Source organism: Lipotes vexillifer, unplaced genomic scaffold (assembly GCF_000442215.2).
Source record: "Lipotes vexillifer unplaced genomic scaffold, Lipotes_vexillifer_v1.1 scaffold371, whole genome shotgun sequence".
NCBI lineage: Eukaryota > Metazoa > Chordata > Mammalia > Artiodactyla > Lipotidae > Lipotes > Lipotes vexillifer.
This window is the reverse complement of record NW_006786304.1, coordinates 1,659,568-1,670,023: the sequence shown is the minus strand read 5'-3', so window position 1 is coordinate 1,670,023 and position 10,456 is coordinate 1,659,568. Positions and strand designations below refer to the sequence as shown.

Genomic DNA, 10,456 nt, shown 5'->3' with positions numbered 1-10,456 from the left:
CCCGGAGCTCCCCTTTTTTTTTTTTTTTTTTTTTTTTTTTTTTTTTTTTGCAGTACGCGGGCTTCTCACTGTTGTGGCCTCCCCCGCCATGGAGCACAGGCTCTGGATGCGCAGGCTCAGCGGCCATGGCTCACGGGCCCAGCCGCTCCGCGGCATGTGGGATCCTCCCGGACCGGGGCACGCACCCGTGTCCCCTGCATCGGCAGGCGGACTCCCAACCACTGCGCCACCAGGGAAGTCCCAAGGAGCTGCCTTTTTAACTTCTCTCAGGCTGGGGAAAGTGGGAAGGCTCCCCAGCGGAGGTGTGCCTGGGCCATGACTGATGAGTCGGCATTTGATGAGTGAGAAGAGAATTCTGTGCATGGCACCTGCACATCTCCCTGAGATGTCTGGTCTGGGTGGGGATCTAGGACTCCTGGTTGGATGGCAGAGTTTCCTCTATCCTGAGGCTTAGAGCGAGGGGAGGAATGGGCACTCACCTCAGGATGAATGCACAGGTTCTTTCGGGAGCTCAGAGCCAGCCCCAAAAACGACAGCTTCTCACCCTCCTGTTTCTCATAGAAGTTGAGTAACTTTCGAAGCTCTTCAATCACCTGTTCCAGTTGATAAGGGAGGGGGGACTTGGCCTCACTGAAAGCCCCAGCCCCTTCCCCAGCTTCCCACAGGCCCCCAAAGCTATGATGGCAACCGCCAGGGGGACCGCTGGGTTAGGGGACAGTGAGGGGCACTGGGATTGGTCCCAGGCTCACCTTCTCAATCTCAGGCACAGTCCTCGAACAGTAGATGAGTTTAGTCACCTCCAGTGGATATGCCTGCCGACGACAATGGGTTCAGCCTCGGTCCCTGTCCAGCCTCCTCCCTCCTCCCCCTCCACGGGCCCAGGGGGTCACTTACCCGCTGGTACGCCATGATCAGGGCCAACAGGGACACTGTCTTCCCAGTGCCTGAGGGCATCTCCAGGACGCCATGACCCTGCATGATTCGGGCAGGAGGAACAAGACACAGGCTCTCAGAACTTCAGGGACACAGACTCCGGGAAACCACCCCCGTCCCGAAATGCCACCATTGGAATAGCAGGACAACATAGCAGTTAAAAGTCTGGGCCCTAGGAGCAGTGGATTTGAACCCCACTTCTGCCACTTTTGTTGAGTGGTCTTAGGCAAGACTTCTCAACCTCTCTGGGGCCTCAGGATCCTCATCTCTAAAAATGGGCCTAATAAGCCCTTCTTCATAGCATGGCTATGAGGATTAGTGAGAAACTGGGGGTTAAATATATTTAGTTAAATATTTAAATTTTAACTATTAAATATTAAATATTTAGTACAGTGGGGGTTAAATATTTAGTACAGCGTCTGATATGCAGTGAACCTTTTTTGTTTTAATTTGGCAAGCACCTCCACAGCACTTACTCTGTGCCTGGAACTATTACTAAGTGTCTTATGTCAAGGTTTCTCAACCTCGACTCTCTTGACATTTTGCGGCCGGATAATATTTGATTGTGAGGGGGCTGTCCTGTGCACTGTACAATGTTTAGCAGCATCTGCGGCCTCTACCTACTAGATGCCAGTAGCACCACCACTCCACTAGTACTGACAATGAGGGGGGGTCAAAATGGTCCCCAGTTGAGAACCTCCACCTTACTTAGTGAATTAACCCCTATAGCCCGCATATTAAGCTGAGGTAGGTACTATTACTATGCCCATTTTACAAAGGTGAAAACTGTGGAACTGGGAGATTAAGTGATTTACCCAAGGACACACAGCTGTGGGTAGTCTAGTCCAAAGTCTCTATATTCCTAAGCCAACCACTGAGCAGCTTAGCCTTTGACAAGTGTCAGCTGCTGCTATTATTAACTATTATTATTTGAGATAACGAAGTTTGGCAGCGCTGGCTTCCCAAGGACCTCAGATTTCTAAACTCCAGACGTCCTGCAATCTCAGTCTTAGACGCTCGTGCGGCAGCCCCCGCTGTCAGATGGGCAGCAGGGGGGCCGGCCCACCCACCTTGGCATCCAGCGTGCGTTTGAGCTCCAGCATGTAGGAGAACTGCTCCGGGTAGATGTAATCGTAAGGGAAGTAAACCAGCAGCCCGTCCACGTTGAGCCTGGCGGCGGGGGCTGCCGGGTCAGTACCCCGTCCCCTCAGCCCCTCTCCAGCCTCCACACTCCCCTGCCGTCGAACCGAGAGGGGTTACCGGCCCGCTGCACCCCCCCCGCCGGATATCCCCCAGTTCTCCAGAAGTCTCCGGGTCCCTTCTGCATCTCGTCTCTGACCATGCCCGTTACCGCCCCGTGGGTCCCCGCGTCTATCCCTACCCCTCCCCTTCAGCCTCCCCTCGCCCCGCCGGGACCCGAGGCCTGCCCACTGGCCCCTGCATCTTCCAGACCCCCACGCCCGCTCGCGAGCCGTGAACCCGGGAGCCCCTCTCACTTCATGGCGCCGGTCGCGGCTTGAAGCGGCGTCTGCCCGCCTCCGTTATGAATATTCAGTAGAGGCAGGATCCGCAGGGCGTCCTCGAGGTGCTGCTCCACCTTCGTCACGACTCCATTGGCTGACCCCGCCCGGCACTCCACTGGGGTGAAGTCAATCGGGATAATGCGCGTGCGCACGGCAATGCGGGGGCGGGCTCCGGGAGAGGCGGTGCCGGAGGCATCGCTGAGGATCGCCGAGTACCAAGAACAAAACATGGAAGGAAGAGGACCGAGAGAATCGATCCCATTCACTGGGTTTCGGTCTACCGGCATCTGTCCAGATCATCTGAGTAGCGAATACATACTCAGTTTCATTCCATTATATTCTTGGTTTTAAGATGTCCTCCCACTTTTCCCTCACACTTTAACAAAGTAACCAGGGCTGGAATGGGGGAACCCAGACAAGGTTCCTGACCCAGCCTGCGAGATCAGAGAGGGCTTCCCGGAGGAGTCATCTCTGAGAACTAAGGTGAGGAGTAGGGATGAGGCAGGGTAAGGTGGGGCAGACGACACTGCAGGCAAAAAGGAAAGTGGAAAGCAGGGAACTAAGCAGCAAGATGGGGCTGGAATGTGGCTTAAGGAGCACAAACTTCTCTGAAGTGGAAGACATCACCACGATTTATACCCAACTATCTGATGTCACGTGTGTTTGCTCTTCCCAGTTTGTTCTCCTCGTACGTGGTACTGCAAGGAGCATCTCTGTGGTATCTCTTAAGGCTCAAGGTCATGTCAGCAACCTCACTAACTGGCTCAACACCTGCCCCTACCACCACCACCATCATGAGTTCTACTATCTCCCTAGGCCTTATTCTCAGAGCCTTTGCCTAAGTTTGGAAGTATATTCTCATTCGTATGACTGTGATAAATGTCATTTGTTGATGTAAGGGTCATCATCGCCACTTTAGAGGCGAGGAAACTGAGTCTCAGAGAAAAACTTGCCCAAAGGCTTTACAGCTAGGCCAGGTGCTGCCTCCCAGCCCACCTTCATCCCAGCCCTGACCACTCTGGGTCGTCAGTCTCTGGGGATGTTTCTGTCTCCCCCACTGGACTGTGAGCCTCAGGAGGGTAGGGCTGAGACTGTCTTGGTCACCACTGTGTGTGCCTTTTGCCACCCAGTACAGGACATGCACAGAGCAGGGGCTCAGTGAATATATGCTCAAGTTCCTTACAGTCTGCCCTCCGTATCCACGAATTCAGAACCCGCAGATACAGAAGACGAACCGTACTAGGCCATTTTGTATGACAGGCTTCAGTATTCACAGATTTTTGGTATCCGTGGGGGTCCGGAACCAATCCCCCCCGCTTATACCAAGGGACGACTGTATTTTCAATCCGCTGTTGGTTGAGTGGAGCCCATGGATAGTGAGGAATTAGTGTATTGCATTCCTTAGGATACATCACTACAACAAGCCCACAGTCAGGGGGAGAGGCTACTGAAGGGCATGAATACCTGGAAGCAGGGGTGACTGACAGCAGCCAATTAGAATGACTGCCTCCTGCCTCCTCCTGGCCTTTGTAGTCACTATTCTCTGTGTCTGAAAGGCTCTTCTCTCAGATCTCTGCATGGCGTCTTTCCTCACCTCCCTCAAGCCTTCCTAGAGTCTTCCTCAAGAGTCCTTTCCTCGGCGAGGCCTTCTCTGACCACCCTGTTTAAATTGCAATACACCCTGGATAGGCTGAATAATGGTCCCCAAAGACCTCCAGGCCCTGGAACCTATGAATGTTCATAGGTTACATGTGTCAACCAAAAACAAAACAAAACAAAACACAGAAGGTTGCAAACAAGAGTTTATATGGGGTCTTAAGAACTGCGATTCAGGCTGTACACCTGAAACTAACACAACATTGTAAATCAACTATACTCTGATAAAAATTTAAAGAAAAAAAAAGAAGAATTGCAATTCAGGAGACAGATTCGGGTAAAACTGAAGGAGTGTTCTGGGGAAGAGAAAGCATCAGGGGCTTATAAAACAAAAGCTACAAGGTTGTTAAAATTGTCTGGTGAGAATCGTGATTGGCTCTGACACAAGCCAGGGAATACTTGTCCTTAAGGAATCAAGAGTTATTTTAGGGGAAGGGTCCCACAAGTAGATAGGCTGTCATGAGTTATTTTAGGGTAAGGGTCCGATAAGTATCTTACATTTTTGGCAAATGTTCTTTTTTTTCTTTTAATTTTATAAATTTATTTATTTATTTATTTTTGGCTGCGTGGGTCTCCGTTGTTGAGTGCAGGCTTTCTCTAGTTGCAGCCAGCAGGTGCATGGGCTTCTCATTGCGGTGGCTTCTTCTGTTGCGGAGCACGGGCTCTAGGCGTGCAGCCTTCAGTAGTTGTGGCTCGCGGGCTCTAGAGCTCAGGCTCAGTAGTTGTGGCACACGGACTTAATTGCTCTGCGGCATGTGGGATCTTCCCGGACCAGGGCTCGAACCTGTGTCCCCTGCGTTGGCAGACAGATTCTTAACCACTGTGCCACCAGGGAAGTCCGTGGGCAGCTGTTCTTGAGGCCTATGTTAAGACAATAAGTGATCAAAAGGTCAGATTCCATCCAGGCTGGGATGTGCGTAAGTCACAGTTCGTCGATGGCCTCCCAGCTCCATTTTAGAGAGTTCTCTTAGAGATACTGACCCCATTTTTATTTTCCTTCCGCATATGGCAAAAGGGAATTTGCAGGTGTGATGGTTAAGGATCTTGAGAGATATCAAGGTGCGTCTTAAATGTAATCACGTGCCCTCATAATAGGGAGGTTTGACAGCAGGACAGAAACAGAGGCGGTGCTACACTGAAGCAGGATGCCAGGCGGTGGTCTTTGAAGTTGGAGGAAGAGGGCCGAGCCAAGGAATGTCAAGAATGCAGCTCTAGAAGCTGCAAAAGACAAGGAAATTGATTCTTCTCTACAGCCTCTGGAGGGAGTGCAGCCCTGCCAGCACCTTGGTTTCAGCCCCGTGAAACTAACCTCAGACTTCTGATTTTACGAATTGTAAGAAAATAAATGTGTGTTGTTTTAAGCCACTGAGTTTGGGGTCATTTGTGACAGTAGCCGGAGGAAATGAATGAACACACTTCCAATCAGGCACAATATATCCACTTCTGCTTTCGTTTTTTCCATAGCAGCGATCAGCATCTGATAGAATATAGTTTTTGCTTATCATTTTGTTTATTGTCTGTCTCTTCCACTAGAATGTCAGCTCTACAAAACCAGGGGCATTTTATCACCGGTTATTAAGGACAATTTCAAATGGATACAAAAGTTGAGAGAATAGTCTAACGAAGTCCCACATACATGAAGCTTTATCAATCTTCACCTCAGGGCTGATCTTGTTTCATCTACACCCCAACCACTTCCCCTCCCACCAGTTGATTATTTTGAAGCAAATCCCAGACATCATATCATTTCATCCATCAGTATTTCAGAATGTAGCTCTAAAAGCAAAGACTCTTTGTAAAAACATAACCATTATATCATAGCACCTCTCAAAAAAAAGGAATAATAATTGCTTAATATAATCAAAGTTCCAGATACTATTTGAATTTGACAGCAGGGACTTCTGTCTGCTTGGCTTTTTGTTTTTGTTTTTGTTTTTGTTTTTTTTGCGGTACGCGGGCCTCTCACTGCTGTGGCCTCTCCCTTTGCGAAGCACAGGCTCCGGATGCGCAGGCTCAGCAGCCATGGCTCACAGGCCCAGCCGCTCCGCGGCATGTGGGATCTTCCCGGACCGGGGCACGAACCCGCGTCCCCCGCATCGGCAGGCGGACTCTCAACCACTGCGCCACCAGAGAAGCCCTGCTTGGGTTTTTTTTTGTTGTTTGTTTGTTTTGTTTTTAAATTTTATTTATTTATTTATTTGGCTGCGTTGGGTCTTCGTTGCTGCACGCGGGCTTTCTCTAGTTGCGGTGAGCGGGGGCCCCTCTGTTGTGGTGCGCGGGCTTCTCATTGCGGTGGCTTCTCTTGTTGTGGAGCACGGGCTCTAGGTGTGCGGGCTTCAGTAGTTGTGGCTCACAGGCTCTAGAGCGCAGGCTCAGTAGTTGTGGCGCACGGGTTTAGTTGCTCCGCGGCATGTGGGATCTTCCCAGACCAGGGCTCGAACCCGTGTCCCCTGTATTGGCAGGTGGATTCTTAACCACTGCGCCACCAGGGAAGCCCTGTCTCCTTGTTTACTTGTTCTCCTTTGCTACCTTATGTGGCAAAAAGGACTTTGCAAATGTGACTAAGTTAAAGATTCTGAGATGGGGAGATTATCCTGGATTATCTGGATGGGTCCAGTGTAGCCATAGTGAAAGAGGGAGCCAGGAGGGTCAGAGTCAAGAGAGAAAGCTGTGACAATGGAAGTATGAGATGGAAGTGATGCAAGAGCTGGCTTTGAAGACAGAAGGGGGCCATGAACCAAGGAATACAGCCAGCTTCTAGAAACTAGAAAAGGCAAGGCAAGGGCTTCTTTCCCATAGTCTCCAGCAAGGAACAGCCCTGCTGACACCTGGATTTTAGTTCAGTGAGACCCATTTCAGATGTCTGACCTCCAGATGGTAAGATAATAAATTTGTATTGTTTAAGCCTCCAAGTTTGTGACAATTTGTTACAAGCAGCGAAGGGAAGCTAGTGCAGATTTTGGTACTGGAAGTGGGGTGCTGCTGTAACAAATACCTAAAAATGTGGAAGTGGATTTGGAATTGGACAATGGGCAGAGGCTGGAAGAATGTTGAGAAGATGATGGGAAAAGCCTAGGTAGCCTTGCAGACCATTTGTAGAAATATGGGTGTTAGCAATTCTGCTGGTGAGGACTCAGAAGGAAGTGAGGAGTAAGGTAGAGTAAATCTCTATAATCTTAGAGAACACTAAATCATCATAAACAGACTGTTGGTAGAAATATAGGCAACCTCTAGAAACTGGAAATGGTAAGCAAACAGATTCCCCCCAGTAGAACATGGCCCTGACGACACCTTGACTTTAGCCCACTGAGACCTGTTTCAGACTTCTGACCCCTAGAATTAAAAGACAATAAATTTGTGTTATTTAACCTACTAAGTTTGTGATAATTTGTTATAGCAGTAATGGGAAATGAACATATCTCTGTTATGCAAAAGAGAGATCAGACTAGTGTAAACACATACAAAATAAAGAAGCCCAGAAGAAACAAAGATTACACAGGAATAAAAAGAAAGCTACAAAACAAACACAAAAACACCTGTAACTAAAACACTATAAAAAAATACCTAGCAAGATAATAGATGATATCACATTTATAAAATAGGAACTGGAGACCATGAAAAATGAATAATTAAATAACAAGAAAGAGTTCTTGGGAATTCAAAATAATAGATGAAACATAAATTTTAATAAAAGGATTAGAAGATAGAGTCAAGGAAATTTCCTAGAAAGAGGAAAATTAACAGAGATGGAAAATAGTGGTGAAAAGATAAGAACACTGAAAGCTCAAACCAGAATATTCAACATCCAAATAATAAAAATTCCAGAAAAAGAGAGCAAGTGAAGAAACCAACACACACACACACACACACACACACACACACACACACACACAGACAAACCAACACATAAATATACAAGAAAATTTCCCAGAACCAAAGGCTATGAGTCTCCAGATTGAAAGGACAGACTTAGGGTCAGAATAATTAATGAATAAAAGCTACAGTGAGGCATATCCTCATGAAATTTCAGAACCAGAGAATGAGAGAAGATCCCAAAAGCTTCCAGAATAAAGCAAGTCAAATACAAGTTCAAAGCAGAGGGAGAATGAAAACAAATCTGAGGGGAGAAAAAAAAACCAAACAGGTTTCCTTGTTATCCAAACTTGCATTCCAACTTAGGAAGAAAATAGATTTGAGTGACAAGGGATACATATATTTCCAACCGAGAATTCTATACCCAGCCAAACCATAATAAAGTTGGAGGATAAAATGAAGATATATTAAGCCATGCAAGAACTCAAAAATCTTTATCTCTTCCTCTCCCTTTTAAGGGAACGACTGGAGCATGTGCTCCGGCAAAGTGAAGGGTCAACAAAGAAAGATACACATGGAATCCAGGAAACAATATCCAACACCGGGAAGTCCATGATAGCTTAGTGTAGGCCTAGAAAGCATCGAGTCCACATTCAAGTAGGAGAGAGGACTTTAGGAGGGAGGAAAAAAAGCTTGAGTGAGCTGTTAGTAATACGGACGATTCCATGGAACATTTGAAAAATATTAAGTATAGGTGCAAATAAAATTAAGCAAGTGGGGCTTCCCTGGTGGCGCAGTGGTTGGGAGTCTGCCTGCCGCTGCGGGGGACGCGGGTTCGTGTCCCGGTCCGCGAGGATCCCGTGTGCCGCGGAGCGGCTGGGCCCGTGGGCCGTGGCCGCTGGGCCTGCGAGTCCAGAGCCTGTGCTCCGCGGCGGGGGAGGCCACGGCAGTGAGAGGGCCGCGTACCGCAAAAAACAAACAAACAAACAAACAAAAATTAAGCAAGTGACAAAGGTAAATTTAATTCTCAAAAATTTAGAGGTTTTGAAGAGAAAATTCTAATATACTGCATGGCTCTGCAGTGAAAACATATTTACATATCACAACATTTAAAAAACTATTGATTGATATAAAAATTATGATTTCATTGAGGAGAGGGAAAGTAGAGTCAGATTAATAGACCTCAAACCTCATCTACTATACCAGGATATCAGTAGAGAATGTCTAAAATTGAGAAATCAAGAAATAGCAATGCCAGCATATTTAGAAACATACAAGAAAATAGCAGAGGAAACAGCTATAGCGGTTGAAAGTGGTGGCCTCTGGAAAGCAGATGGGAGTAGGGAGAGGTAGCAGGAGGACTGTTTTTCTTCATCACAAATATCTTAGTACCAGTACCATTTGATTTTTAAAGTGTATTCGTGAAAATTAACCGGCAGTGATAGAAGTGGCTACCCCTTATGGGGAGGAGACATGCATATATTGACTGCGAGGAGGCACAATGGAACCTCTGGATGATGGAAATGTATATCAGCTTTACTCAATAGAACCTTCTGGGATGATGAAAATGTTCTCTATCTGCACTGTCCAAAATGGTAGCCACTAGCCTCATGTAGCTCCTGAGCACTTGTAAAGTGGCTAGTGTGACTGAGGAATTGAATCCTTAATTTTTATTTAATTTAAATTCATTAAAAATAATTAAAATTCCCACGTGAGTTGTTTTGGACACTGCAGACAATGACTATGTTGAAGTTTTATGATTTGTAAAGAAATAACGTATCAGAAGAGAGAAAGGCTTCTGATTTGTCAAAAATCTTCAAGGGGCAGTTTATGAAATAAAAAAGTGGGGAAGAAGTGAAGGAAAATCGCTCTTCAGGGTCAGACCCTCAAAAAGTCCACATGGATTTCCAGTAGATAAAGCCCCGTTGAGGGTGATCTCACAATCCATAATTTCAATACACATGAGGAGACAAGCCACCGTGAGTGAGAGCCAGCGGACTCACCAAATTACAGGAGGAGATGGCACCAAACTTCAGATGATAGAATTATCAGACATTTTACGTCTTTAAGCTTAAGGACGCTTAAAAAGAAGAATCCAAAACATGAAGAAAAGGTCAAGACACTACAGAAAAAAAAAAAAAAAGCAGGCATATTTGAAAGAGGAAGGATTGGATTCACACGAGGGAAATCCCTTCCAAAGGGGCTACTTTAAGACTGGTTTACCAAAAATAGTAACAATGAGGAGAATTATTAAGTCAGAACAGAGTTCAGAGACGGAAGTCAATTTCTGTGCAAACTACCTTTATTTATAATGAAAAACGTCCCCATTTTGTTATAAAACTGGCACTGTGTAAAGGCACTTGACTGGGGAGAGAGGGGGCAGGGATGCTGCTAGAGACTAATATGCCTCACCTGGCCTCTGAAGGCTGTTGGTAGAGATAGTGGTGGAGGTGACTCCTGGGAAAATCCAGTGGCGGTGACCCACTCCAGGCTCCGCTGGGACGGTGGGTTGCCTTGCTTTGGGCGGGGGG

General features: G+C 47.1%; 1 protein-coding gene across 2 annotated transcripts in view; it reads right to left on the bottom strand.

Annotated features, from left to right (window-relative positions):
- The window catches only part of ERCC2 (ERCC excision repair 2, TFIIH core complex helicase subunit), an 18,652-nt gene extending 16,177 nt beyond the window's left edge, over positions 1-2,475 (bottom strand). Inside the window, exons 1-5 of one of the 2 annotated variants that reach the window (XM_007458528.1) lie at positions 2,430-2,475; positions 2,004-2,103; positions 895-972; positions 750-812; positions 480-593 (exon numbers count right to left, since the gene is read on the bottom strand). In XM_007458528.1, the coding sequence (XP_007458590.1) occupies positions 480-593; positions 750-812; positions 895-972; positions 2,004-2,103; positions 2,430-2,434 (360 nt within the window). In that variant the 5' untranslated portion in view covers positions 2,435-2,475. The remainder of the gene's footprint in view (positions 1-479; positions 594-749; positions 813-894; positions 973-2,003; positions 2,104-2,429) is intronic. The other variant, XM_007458529.1, reaches the window with a different exon arrangement.
- Positions 2,476-10,456: the final 7,981 nt, after the last annotated feature.